The following is a 13,055-nucleotide window of genomic DNA, read 5'->3' as shown; positions in this document are numbered from 1 at the left end:
ATTATGTCTCAGAACACATCGCCACTAGGTGGCAGGCTCTAACAGCTTAACACCAAGAAGGGCAAAATGAGATGAAAAATGTTTCTAATAATGAAAACCAAATAACCTTTAAAGATCAAGCCCACACATAAGAACCATCTTTGAAAATGATGAGATTTATCACTAACATTTTTACGGATCTATGAGTCTTAAAGCCATGTGATATTTCCAGTCATGTTCATTTTGTTAATTGTGTTGCTTTGAATCTTCCTCCTTCTAAGCTTAATCCTCAGACTTGATGAGACATGTCTTGAGGGTGAAAATGCAGTAAAATAAAATTCTTGTTTTTTTAAAGAAAGGATCCACAGTGTCCGGTGTTTCCTAATGTAAACAAAATGGTCAGATTTGATGTGTTAGAACTAAGCATTTTGGAGGAATTTTCACCATCTTTCTTACATCAGCAGCAGCAACGTAGAAAATAATGTCACTGGATGCATTTTACTTCTTCAGTGAAATTGAAATTGCTTATTCTCTTGTTAAATATACTGTGAGAGTGTTGTTTTCTTCTCTATTCCATATACTTTTCATTTTTGGCCTTGGCAGTCAGAGATCATAATGCAGTTGTTGAAGGTGGGTCTCTCTCTTCCCCAGTGACAATTGAAGAGTGTTCCTGGGAATACTGGCTGAGTTGCTCACTGGTGCAGAGCCAGCCTCTCCCATCTCACCAGACTCATGTTTGGCTTTTGTATCAGTTTGGAGGTTTTGTTTTTCTCTCTTCGGCAGACGTGGCCTGTGGCTGAGAGATCAGCTACGTTGCTTTATGCTCTTTCCAGGCGTGTAGAGTATTTTGGTGCAGCCATATTTTTGGCAGAAGATGTCTTGCTGAGTTTTAAATTACTTCAGCAAAACAAATGGGATTCAGGCATCGCATCTTGGTGTGAATACTTGCCGAGCTCCCTTTCATTTTGAAAGATAAGGATTTTCCCTTTGCCTTGGTCTTATACTGCTTTTAAGGCATTCTATATCATGCTATGTAAGTTTCGCTCACATTTTGATTTGGACTAATGACCTCTCAAAAAATACTGTGAAAAAGTAAGTATTTGAAAATAACTAATTGATGGTACGGGTGGACTTCTGTTTTTCTCTCCTCATTTAAATCAGGGGCTGCCTGTGAGTCAGAAATGAAGCCACCCGCTTGCCCAAGTGCATTTTCCCCTCCAGCCTTCGGTTGACACAAAAGACTTAACAGTGAATATTTAATAGAAGAATTGGGACTCCTTGAGGTTCTGTAACATGGACTCACTTATTGGGGAAATAAAGTGTTAACACCAGGATTTCTCAGTAGGATAGAAAATTAAATTATTTTTCCTACCTCCTTGCCCCACTTTTGTGCCCACCTTCTTAAGAAATTGCTTTTCGAAAATAGTACAGTAGTGGTAATTTCTAGTTTTGTTGCGTTTAATAGTAGTGGTTCAAAGCTTTAAGAACTTAATTGTAGAGATTCCCAGGTCAGAATTTCCATTAGTAACAAAGTAATAAAGTCAGTTTGACATTTGGGGCTTATTCTTTGAGGCTATTTAAATATCTTTTTTCAGCAGCTGAATTGCAGCTTGTAAAACAGGTTAATTGGCCAAAAAAAAAAAAAAATGCACATTTTTACTACCCTATTGATGTTGCATCACAGCACATTTTATATCTAAACGTATTTTTAAATTTCTTCCCCCCTTTGATTTTTCGTTAGAAATGAAAAAGTAAATTTGTATGTTAAGGTTGTCACGTACTTTTTGGTTTCATCTTTAAAACCCCCCCGCATGAACACTTTATTTTTTATTTTTTTGAGACAGGGTCTCACTGTCCCCCAGGCTGGCGTGCAGTGGTGTGATTATAGCTCACTGGAGCCTTGATCCCCCTGGCTCAAGCGATCTTCCTGCTTTGGCCTCCCGAGTAGCTGGGACTACAGTCCTCCATTACCATGCCTGGCTAATATTTTTTTGATTTTTAGTAGAGATGAGGTCTTGCTATGTTGCCCAGGCTATCCTCAAACTCCTGAGCTGAAGTGATCCTCCTGCCTCAGCCTTCCAAAGTGTTGGGATTACAGGTATGAGCCCTGCACACTTTAATATCTAAGGACTTTTCAGAGAATTCAAATAATCTAATAGATTTGATATCTAGGGATAGTGGTTCCCCAAGACATCGTGTAGTGCATGAGGATCCCTTGAAGGTCACAGAGACTGTGGTTCAGCGGGGACCTGGGGATCAGTTGGTTTGGAAGTTGGCTGCTTTGGGAAGCATGTTGGCCACCTCTACTTTGGAGCAAATGGGGACCAATGGTGGACATTCAGGCCACCACTGTTCAGTGATTCCAGAGGAGGCGGATCTGGGAGGTGGCCACATTCCTAAGTTCCAGACCACTTCTCAGAGGTAATAGACCAGCTTGCATCATTTACTCCGGGTGTTCACTTTTAAGTCAGTTAAATGTGTTGGGTTTGGGTTCAAGGTACAACTGAAGGAAAATACAATGCATCTCATGAGAATTGTTGGACTAGCCTTCCAGAGTCAGCTCTTTACTTCAGAAGGTCTCTGTGAGGATATGATACACAGATACACGTGTAACATGTATATGTGTTTTTTTTTTTTTTTTTGGAGACAGAGTCTCGCTCTGTCGCCTAGGCTGGAGTACAGTGGTGCAATCTTGGCTCACTGCAGACTCCGCCTCCCGGGTTCAAGTGATTCTTACCTCAGCTTCCGAAGTAGCTGGGACTACAGGCGCACGCCACTATGCCCGCTAATTTTTTGTATTTTACTTATTTATTTATATTTTTTTGAGACAGTCTTGCTCTGTCGTCAAGCTGGAGTGCAGTGGTGCTATCTCACTGCAACCTCCACCTCCCGGGTTCAAGCTGTTCTCTCCCTCAGCCTCCCAAGTAGCTGGGACTGCAGGTGCGTGCCACCATGCCCAGCTAATTTTTGTATTTTTAGTAGAGACGGGGTTTCACCATGTTCGCCAGGATGGTCTGGATCTCTTGGCCTCATCATCTGCCCGCCTCGGCCTCCCAAAGTGCTGGGATTACAGGCGTAAGCTACCGCACCCGGCCAATTTTTTATATTTTAGTAGAGATGGAGTTTCACCTTGTTGCCCAGGCTGGTGTCGAACCCCTGAGCTCAGGCAATCTGCCCACCTCGGCCTCCCAAAGTGCTAGGATTACAAGTGTGAGCCACCATATGAACCACCATACCTGGCCAGATTTTTTTTTTTTTTTTAAGACAAAGTCTCGTTCTTTCACCCAGGCTGGAGTGCAGTGGCATGATCTCAGCTCACTGCAGTCCCTGCCTCCTGGGTTCATGCAATTTTTGTGCTTCAGCCTCCCGAGTACCTGGGATTACAGGCACCCACACTGTGCTGGCTAATTTTTGTAATTTTAGTAGAGACGAGGGTTTCACCATGTTGGTCAGGCTGGTCTTGAACTCCTGACCTCAAGTGATCCACCCACCTCGGCCTCCCAAAGTGCTGGGATTACAGGCATGAGCCACTGCACCCAGCTGTAACGTGTATGTTTTATCATAAACACAGGAACATAGTGGACATAGTTTTGTTTTTTGTTAGCAGCATATTGCGCATGTTTCCACACTCGTAATATTCTACACCACATCCATGACCTTTCTTTATTAAAGTGTTTAGAAAGTTGTATCAGAATGACTTGAGGGTAGTTACATTTTGTTTTGTGTCTTTATCTCTTTAATAACTTCTGGTCCCTTTAGAATAACTGTGAGTATTCTCCCTCTGTATTTTTATTTTAACCATTACTCAAGACATGACTATTTAGATAGGAGAGCAAACTCAGATGTGAGAGAGAAATCAGGGGAAGTGTTAGAGTGTTAGTATGAACTTAGCTTTTTCTTAGGCATTGTACAGTTCGGACCTTGATAGTACATGTTTAGCATAATGAAGGTCCCCTGCCAGTTTACCAACTAATATAGAGCCGAAAGCAACTTTAAAACTTGCATTTAAACCATTCTTGCTGTTCTAATTGAATTTAAAATTCTTTTTTTTTTTTTTTTTTTTTTTTTTTTTTTTTTTTTTTTTTTGAGACAGAGTCTCGCTCTGTCGCCCAGGCTGGAGTGCAGTGGCCGGATCTCAGCTCACTGCAAGCTCCGCCTCCCGGGTTCATGCCATTCTCCTGCCTCAGCCTCCCGAGTAGCTGGGACTACAGGCACCCGCCACCTCGCCAGGCTAGTTTTTTTTTTTGTATTTTTAGTAGAGACGGGGTTTCACCGTGTTAGCCAGGATGGTCTCGATCTGCTGACCTCGTGATCCGCCCGTCTCGGCCTCCCAAAGTGCTGGGATCACAGGCTTGAGCCACTGCACCCGGCCCTCTTTTTTTTAAAGATGGAGTCTCGCTCTGTTGCTCAGGCTGGAGTGCAGTGGTGTGATCTTGGCTCACTGCAACCTCTGCCTCCCGGGGTCAAGCGATTCTCCTGCCTCAGGCTCCTGAGTAGCTGGGATTACAAGTGCCTGCCACCACGCCTGGCTAATTTTCATGTTTTTAGTAGAGATGGGGTTTCACCATGTTGGCCAGGCTGGTCTCGAAGTCCAGATGTCCGGTGATCTGCTCGCCTCAGCCTCCCAAAGTGCTGGGATTAAAGGCATGAGCCACTGTGCCCAGCCTAAAATTCTGTTTCTTTTAACAGTATTTTCAGAAAGTACATTGACCTGAAAACCTGAGTTTTCAGTTCATAAGTAGCAGGTTAAAGAGAATTGAGACCCTAGACTGGAAAAAGTTCATTATGGGAGTGAAGTGCATCCTGTACTGTGATGTCTTGGCAGTAGGTTATTTTGTTATACCAGCAAAGCAGAATAAGCAATCATACTTTGCTGGGAGATGCGTTTTGCTGAATTTATACGAGTTTATGGGTCTGGTTAGCCAGATCTTTGCAGCCAAAATGAACCAAAGTTTATGTTATTAACCGATGTGGGGCTGGCCCAGGCGGGAGTTGCTAGCTGCAGCTCCGCTAATATTTCCAAGTCTTGTAATCCAGCAGGGGCTCCTTCATCCTGTGGCAGCTGCTGTTGTCCATCTGGGCTTTGGCCCCCAGCAGCTTCACTTTCATCCTTGACCTTGTCCCTGAACATGTAGAAATAAGAAGTGGCCCTACGCTATAGGTCGACAGTAGATGCAGGAGTTGAAAGGGGAGTGTTTGTCTTATCTACGTTATTCAAAGCAGCTTTCCCAAATGTCCAAATTAAATACCCTTTGGTATAGACACTTGGAACTTTGCCTGATTAGCTCATACCAGGTGTGGTTATTTAATGTTCTTTATCCCCAGTGTATTTGAAGCTCTGTGATAGTGGAGACCTTGTGGCTTTTCTCACTGTCTGTCCCCAACCACCAGCATAGTCAGTGGTACACAGTAAGTGCTTAATGAGTATTTTTGAATGAGTGACTAAAGGGTTGAAGTCAGCCTTCCTTCTTGTTGGTGACTGACTTGGACAAATAGAAAATAAATAACAGTTGCTTAAGCCTATTTATTTGTTTTGTCTATCAAGCCTTCTTCAGTGTCCTGGGGTGGGGCCAGAAAGAGGGAACAGAGTTTTTATTTAAAAATTTTAATTTACTTTTTGTACTGGGTCATATAGTCCGAAAAAAGGGAAAAATATATAGTTTTCCAACCCCTTTCCTCAGCCTCTTTTTTCCCCTCCATAGAGGGACCAAGGAGTGTAAGCTGTAGATCCCAAAGAAGATTAGGTGGTCTTCTCATCTAAGGATGGAAGCCTTTAAATTAACCTTCATTGGAAGTCCAGGCTAGTCCTCAAATGTAAATTATTAAGATTTCTTTAATTATAATTTTTGTTGTGATGGTGTTTTCATTTTGTTTGGCTTTCACTTTCTCTCTCTGTCCTTCCCTTTTTAAAAATATGTGCCTTGTTTTTGTCAGGTACCACAAGAGCCAGGCCATCTATCTGGAGTCAAAGGACAACCAGAAACTGAGCTGCGTGATCAGTTCTGTAGGAGCCAATGAGGTGGGAACCACACTTCCTCACCTTTAGGAAAGCAAAACGTGTACTGTGAAGTGTTGATAGGACAAACCTGAAATGAAAGTGCCACCAAGGAAGTACAGTGGGGTCACGTCTTCTATGTGGGTTAGATTCTAAAGTCAGGCAGAAATAAAGTCAGGCAGAAATTGCACATTGTCAAAATCATCCTTGAAAAGCCCTTACATTTGCTTGACTACAATGTATGCAGATTTGTCTATTCCATAGGATGTTTGTGAACTCCCTGTACAGCCACTGATTTGGCAACCACAGAGCTAGATTCCAGGAAAGAACAAAAAGCAAGTTGGTGTCTGTACATTCAACTCCTGCTTCTTTATTTTAATTTTTGTTGTTTTTGAGGCAGAGTCTCGTTCTGTTGCCCAGGCTGGAGTACAGTGGCGCTATCTTGGCTCACTGCAACCTCCACCTCCCAGGTTCAAGTGATTCTCCTGCCTCAGCCTCCTGAGTAGCTGGGATTACAGGCACCCACCACTGCGCCCGGCTAACTTGTATTTTTTTTGAAGTGGAGATGGGGTTTCACTGTGTTGGTCAGGCTGGTCTTGAACCCCTGACCTTGTGATCCACCCGGCTCAGCCTCCCAAAGTGCTGGGATTACAGGTGTGAGCCACCGTGCCCAGCCAACTCCTGCTGCTTTTTAAGGTAACCATCTACTGAGAATGGAGCTTGCCTGTGGAGCATACTCCATCTTGGTTTTGTTTCGTTAGAACTTTCACACATACCAGTAGATTTGTTTCTTGCTGTGAGGATTAAGTGAGGCCCTGGCACAGCGTCTGGCACCCAGTAAGTGCTCACTAAATGAGTACTGACCTGAAATGACCCACACGCCACTTGCCTGCCATCTTTCCTAGCTGAGATGTCCTATTGTGCCTCAAAACAAGTTGCCAGGCTCATGCCCTTGGTTTTTGGTCTCCTCGAGACACTCCTGCAGGATGGGGTCTGGTTTTAAAGTCAACTCAGAGGGTTACACCTGAGGATGATGTGACTGCCCTCTGAGTTCTCCAAGTGGTCCTTCATGAGGAGTATGTCTGCAATGTGTAACTTATATTGTTAGTTAAAAAAAGTTAAAAACTTTAATAGCTGGATTGGCTTGATCTTTTATCAGTCCACAAATGTCTGCAAAGAAATTGATTTTTATGTGTCTACCCTCTGTAACTTATTTGTGCCAGTGCACAGTAAATCTAGTGAAACTGGATTATGAAATAACTTAAGCCTCTACTATTCTTCCAGCTTCCTGAATTGAAAATGCCCTGAAATGTGACTAGTTTACAAAATGATTGTTTACTTAGAAGTTAGGGAGAGCCTTCTAGATAAATGAATGCCATTCTTCTCTGGGCTGAGGATCTGTGTGAGTTCCCTCAAGCCAAGTCAGAACCAGAACAGGGAAGCTAATAGAGAGACCTGTTCCTCAGCCAAGAGGTGTCACGATTTCATGATAAGCATTTGCTCCTGGCTGGCTGGGTTGTTCTGCAAGCCCCTGTGGCCTTCTAGTACCTGACCCTAACTTCAGAACCAGTGCATTATTCTCCTCTGTGATACCTCAAGATTTTTCAGAAAAATAGAAATCCAAGTTAGATTGTTTTTCTCTCTCTCTGCCGAATATTGTCACGTCTTGACATAATAGAGTGTCAGTGAGATCTGACAAAGAAATGGTGACACTGAAACATGTCTCCTGGAAGGAAGAAGCTTCAGTGCACTGAAGATATGCAACTCTGGCAATGGCGAAACCGTTCTCATTTCTTGGAAGTGTTCCAGCTCATTTTTCAGATTACATTCTGGGTGATACTGGAGCTACTTGGCTTTAGCATAGCTCGACTCCAGGCAGGTTTGGTGGGTAGCTCTGAGTGTGTTGATGACTCCCTGACTTAGCTTTTCTTGGGATCAGTTTTTGGTTTAAAATGATTCTGCAAGGTCCCTTGGAGGCCTAGTTTCATGTGAGGTCTTTAACTTTTTAAATTTTTAAGCCAGTGCATTTGACTTTAAAGTCTCTACTGCTCAATAATCACATTAAAGAAATTGAGATGAAACTGAGAATAAGCTTTTTTAAAACCTGAAAGTTGAGTCCAGGAAGGAGGAGATAAATCTGTAAACTTGTATCTTTGGGTGAGATGCAGACCTTTCAAAAAACTGTGCTTTTGGCTCCATTTAATTGCATGTTACAGAAAAACAGGCAAGAAGAAGCCAGAGACTGCTTTGGTAGAGAAGAGCCAGGGGCTTTGATGTCAGACATCAGAATTCACATCGTGATAAGTGACTCAGCCTTGCTGAGCTTTGGTTTCCTCTTCTTTAAAATGGGGCCAATGATAGTAGTTATTTCATAGGGTGTCTTGCGGGTGAAAAAGCTCAGCCTTATCAGCACAGTGTCTGGCACACAGAGCTCAGTAACCCTGGCTCAGGGGGTCAGGTGACTGGCAGCAGCTCCCCTTCTCACCCATGGCTTTAGGATGCCCCTTATTGAGTGCACTTGTCAGCCCTGGCAGTCCCCCTGTTGCAAGAGTTCATTCTCAATTCAATGGAAGAATGCATCTGCCCTGTAAAATGCACTGTAATCTGATACTGTCTGGGGGAGAGGGATATGGTGAGGAGGGAAGGACTCTCGGAAGTGCTTCAACCTTCTCATGATCCTAATTGGGCCTTAGCTCATTAGTGGGCATTTTTCTATTGTTGGTATTTTTTCCCCCTTTTTCTGCACAACCATTAGCCTTCATTGCCAGGAAACCAGAGGTTATATAATGTGGAAGTCCTTTGGGGCAAGGAAAATACTTCCAAATTTGATTGAAAGTTTGTGTTTATGAAAAGATGTCTCGAGTGTTGATAACGCAGTAATCAAACCAAATTTAAAAGCGTCTTTAAGATCAAGGCAGAAATGGAACCCAAGGTTGCAGTGCTTTCCATTTTTGTAATCACAGGTGTGAGAGAGATGGCCGAGAAGTGAGTTCAAGGCTGATGCCTGTTCCCAGAGGCATGCCTTTAGATGGCCCGAGGTCAGAGGTGCTTATGAAGTCCTCACAAGTTGAGACAGTTTATTCCAGCAAGAGGCTACCAGCTTTCTGCCTGCGTCTCACTCGTGCCGATATTTTGATGGTGTGGGAGATTTGCTGTTCTGTATTGAACTTCTCATCTTGTTCCCTTTCCTCTCCCCTGCAGATCTGGGTGAGGAAGACAAGTGACAGCACCAAGATGAGGATCTACCTGGGCCAGCTTCAGCGCGGGCTCTTTGTGATCCGCCGACGCTCAGCTGCTTGACTTTCTGCAGTGCTCTTCTCTTGACCCTTTTTCTGGAGTGGGTTTTATTTTTTTTTTTTTTTGTTTTGTTTTCTTCTTAATAGAAAAATGTTAACTTCCTGGGAATAGCTACTCAGCCTTGGAAATGGAGAGCACTGTCGTGGATTCCTTAGGACACTTTTACGGCCGGTCACTTCCAACTTTGTCAGTCTTTTCTGCCTCAACTTCTTCCAGAGATCGGTCACCAGGAGACTATTTTACTTTCAGGAGTATTGGGGGTTTGATTTACTTTCCTTTTCTTTCTTTATTTTTTGCTTATACTTGTTTTTGAAAACCTCTGAGTTTGAAGGGACAGCTGTTTCTATTAATTATCTTTAGGTCTCTCTATCATGGAGAAGAGCAGGAAGGGATACACTCTCCAGTGCATTTTCATGTTTTGAATCCGATTAGTGGATCATGTAGCTACTTTCCCCATTGAGCCCAATTCACTATTTCCCCAGAAGCTTGGGGCAGAGGTCCTAGCAGAAGGAGATGAATTCTCCTGGCTCTCAGACTTCTCGGAGAAATAAATGCTTTGTGTGACATCTGGCGCACGCCATCCATTCCACTGGCTGAGTGATGGAAAACCTTGCCTGGGAGACTGACTATGTGCACTGAAGTAAATGGGGTTTGGGGAGGGGACATTTCATATTTATAATGTGCTGAAGGTACCATATTTTAAATGTTATTTAATGCAGGTGATTTATTCAAACATTTGTTCTAGCTTAAGCTAGAACGTTTCAGAAGTTTTCATTTGGAATTCCTTCCTCTCCCTTGTTCCCAAGTTGGCAGTAGTAGTAGGTGCCACAGGCTGATTATCTGGGTAATCTCTTATGGGTGGGAGGTGAGTCTGATAGTGCAATAATCAGTGATCTGTAGACCCTCATGCACGATTCAAGTTTCACTCTTGTGGCTGATGCTATTTTTGTACGTTGGCCATTCCAAACCTGCGGAGAACTTTGTTGTTAGTTGCTGAGCACTCACAGCTTCATTTGGCCCAGGTTGAAGACAAGGAAAGCTCTGCTGTGGCTGCCTCTGGACTGACAACCTCCCTAATGAGTCCTGATGAAACAGCCTTTCCTACATCCTTCCCTCATTCCCATGATTGGAGAAATGATTCATTGGGTGATGAGTGTTGGGGTTTTCTATAACTCGTGTTGCCATCTTGAGATGTTTAAACATTTGGGGGTTAGAGCAACTGTTAGCGTCTCTATGGGCAATCAGTAGAACTTACACATTCTAGGAAATCTTTCTTTGTAAGTAATTCATTTGGTCTCAAGTGATTCTCTTCATGTTGTCTCTTGATGTACATACCCCATAGCAAGTTGGGGGGCTGTGATGACAATTAAATCACCTTCTCTGAAGTTCTGGCTCTACAGAGACCAAACCTTACAGACTTGTACAAGTAAAGACTTATACAGATAGATTTTTGTTTTAATTTATCTGTTTTTTCCTCTTTTTTTTTTTCTGGTGTTGGAGTCTTGTTTAGAAAACAGGATAAATGACGCTATTATCAAAAGTTGCCTGGGGTTCTGTGTTTCTTCTCTGCCCTCCACCCCCCGACTGCTATGATGTTTACTACAGTGAACCCAGCCCATTGTAAACACAGGCTTCACCTGTTCTTGTTTGTTAGCCTTGGCGGTGAGACAGGACTTCCCTCTCTTGAACTGTTACACATACGATGTGTATGTCATGTCGCATATCATGCAGCTGTTGGTTTTCATGTAGTGCCGTGTGATGGAAATTAGATGTATTTCATGTATTTTTCCGTTGAAGGTGGGGTTTTTCAGTGATCATGTGTTTTGTCCTAAACGGTATACCTAAGTTTGTTTTTATTGTTGAGGATTGTATTGATAACCACTGGGGTTCTGCATTGAAGCAGCAACAAGTTGCCTCTTTTTCTGGCCTTCTCTGGTGGGACCTCTGTACTTTTGTGAAGCAACTATTTATTTGAAGACCAGGGTATGGGCACTTTTGCCTTCTCTCCTCTCTGACTTTTGAAGGTATTGAGGGTGCCCTTAGTCGTAGTCTCGACTCCACTACTGCCTTCTTGGTGTCCTCACAACCCTTAATTGGGCCTAGTGAAAATGGGGACAGATGAGAAGTCCATTTGAGAATCAGCATAGTAAATTACATTTCTAATCCCAGAGGACTTAATCTTTTCTTTGTCACCCCAGAGGTGAAAAATCAGCAGTTGAACTGTTCTGACAGGTCTCATTGGTGACCAGGAACAGAAGCAGCCTTCCTGTTAGTAAATGGGGTTACTTCTCTGGTGGGCAGAAGCCTAACTAAAGGGGGAAACACACTTTGAGGTTTCTAGATAAGGAGGAGGTTAGCTTCTAGCCTGGGTGGCCATTATTCCAAAAGATCTTTGTCTCTCACTAGACCCCAGGGCACCAGATGAATTTCCAAGTTTAAACTATATCCTGCAAGTGATTACTTTGAAAAAGGTTGGTCCAGACCATTCTGATCAAGAACCTGTGTATGTGTTGTGTTAGAGGCATCTGCCTCAAGTCTGTGTACAGTATTTGCTGCGGGTGTGTTCCAATATTCATTTTATCTCTGCTTGGAGGTTTTGTGTGTTCCCCTTCCCCCATGCCCTGCCTACCCCATTTTCCCTGAACCATGTGCTCTTGAATAATTTCCAGATGGATTTCTGTAGCCGTACCAAAGCCAGGGTGTTTTCATTCATGCGGATACTAGTAATTATAGATGTCTGACGACCTAATTTTTCTTTTTGAACTTCTAACTGGGGCCAGTGTAAGATCGATCCCAGAGGCTGATCTGCAAATCAAGCTACATGTATTTGTATATGAGACCCTGTGTTCAGGATCTTTTCTAAGAAATATGGGGTTTAAAGTGGGGTTGACTGTATTTTTTAACCTAATTCTGGAGAGAGGATTGTATTTTTTACAGTTTTTTGGTTTTGGCTTCCTTCTAACATTTCTTTAGCCTTGAATTTTTACTAAATAAATTTCCTCTTGATTAAATTTTTTTTTTTGTTTCTCATCTGGGAATTTGAAATCTCGGTGCTTACTGTTACACCAATTTTTCCAAAGAGTTGAAATCACTTTAATGCCAGAACATGGTAAATTTGCAGCCATTTCAAGCAGCTGGTAGTCTTTTTTTATAACATCGTTAACGGGTACCATTAAATATTCTGAGAGGTGAATGTAAAATATAAAAGGTGTAGGGTTTTTTTTTTAAAAAAAGAAAACAATAAACTTTCAAAGAGAAAACCAGCATAAAGTCTGTATTGTATCCATTGACTTGATAAGTGATAGAAATTTATTTTAGGTTTTTGATCCGTTGCTTATGGGGAAAGGAAGTTAGGGCAGAGGAAGGGATATTCTAGGCATTTAATTCTCAGTGAAGAGTAAGATATAGAATGATGTCAGGCTAATACTCAGTTTTGTAAAGAGCGATCTAGGGGTGTTAACCCTTAAATGTTTGTGCACTCTCTTCTTGTTGCAGATAAAAGTAATTAAAAATCAAGTGAATAAAATGGATCTTGGGTGGAAAAACAACCTTGAAATAAACTTGCGATTGAGGATACTGTTCATTTGGTGCATGATTAAGGAGGATATTGTTCCTGGCTCTTGAGGTAGTGCCTACCAATCTTAACCAAACAGTGATGGTATTTGTGCTGCTCCCAGGGTCAGCCGACAAGCCTGCGTGCTGCCACAGGTGACCGACCTGGTGGACCTGTGACCCAGTTGTGGCACCCCTTTGGGAAAGACTGCTTTATGCTTTAGATGATGGA

The 13,055-nt window shown here is 42.7% G+C and overlaps 1 protein-coding gene across 1 annotated transcript in view; it reads left to right on the top strand.

The window, feature by feature from the left end:
* SUDS3 (SDS3 homolog, SIN3A corepressor complex component) overlaps nt 1-12,534 on the top strand; it is a 42,776-nt gene extending 30,242 nt beyond the window's left edge. The window contains exons 11-12 of the mRNA XM_010368268.2: nt 5,914-5,998; nt 9,176-12,534. Of these exons, the coding sequence (XP_010366570.1) occupies nt 5,914-5,998; nt 9,176-9,274 (184 nt within the window). The 3' untranslated portion in view covers nt 9,275-12,534. The remainder of the gene's footprint in view (nt 1-5,913; nt 5,999-9,175) is intronic.
* The last annotated feature ends 521 nt before the right edge of the window (nt 12,535-13,055 follow it).

The sequence above is a fragment of the Rhinopithecus roxellana genome, chromosome 10 (assembly GCF_007565055.1).
Source record: "Rhinopithecus roxellana isolate Shanxi Qingling chromosome 10, ASM756505v1, whole genome shotgun sequence".
Classification (NCBI taxonomy): Eukaryota; Metazoa; Chordata; class Mammalia; order Primates; family Cercopithecidae; genus Rhinopithecus; species Rhinopithecus roxellana.
The sequence above is the reverse complement of the archived record's forward strand: the minus strand, read 5'-3'. Positions and strand labels throughout refer to the sequence as shown.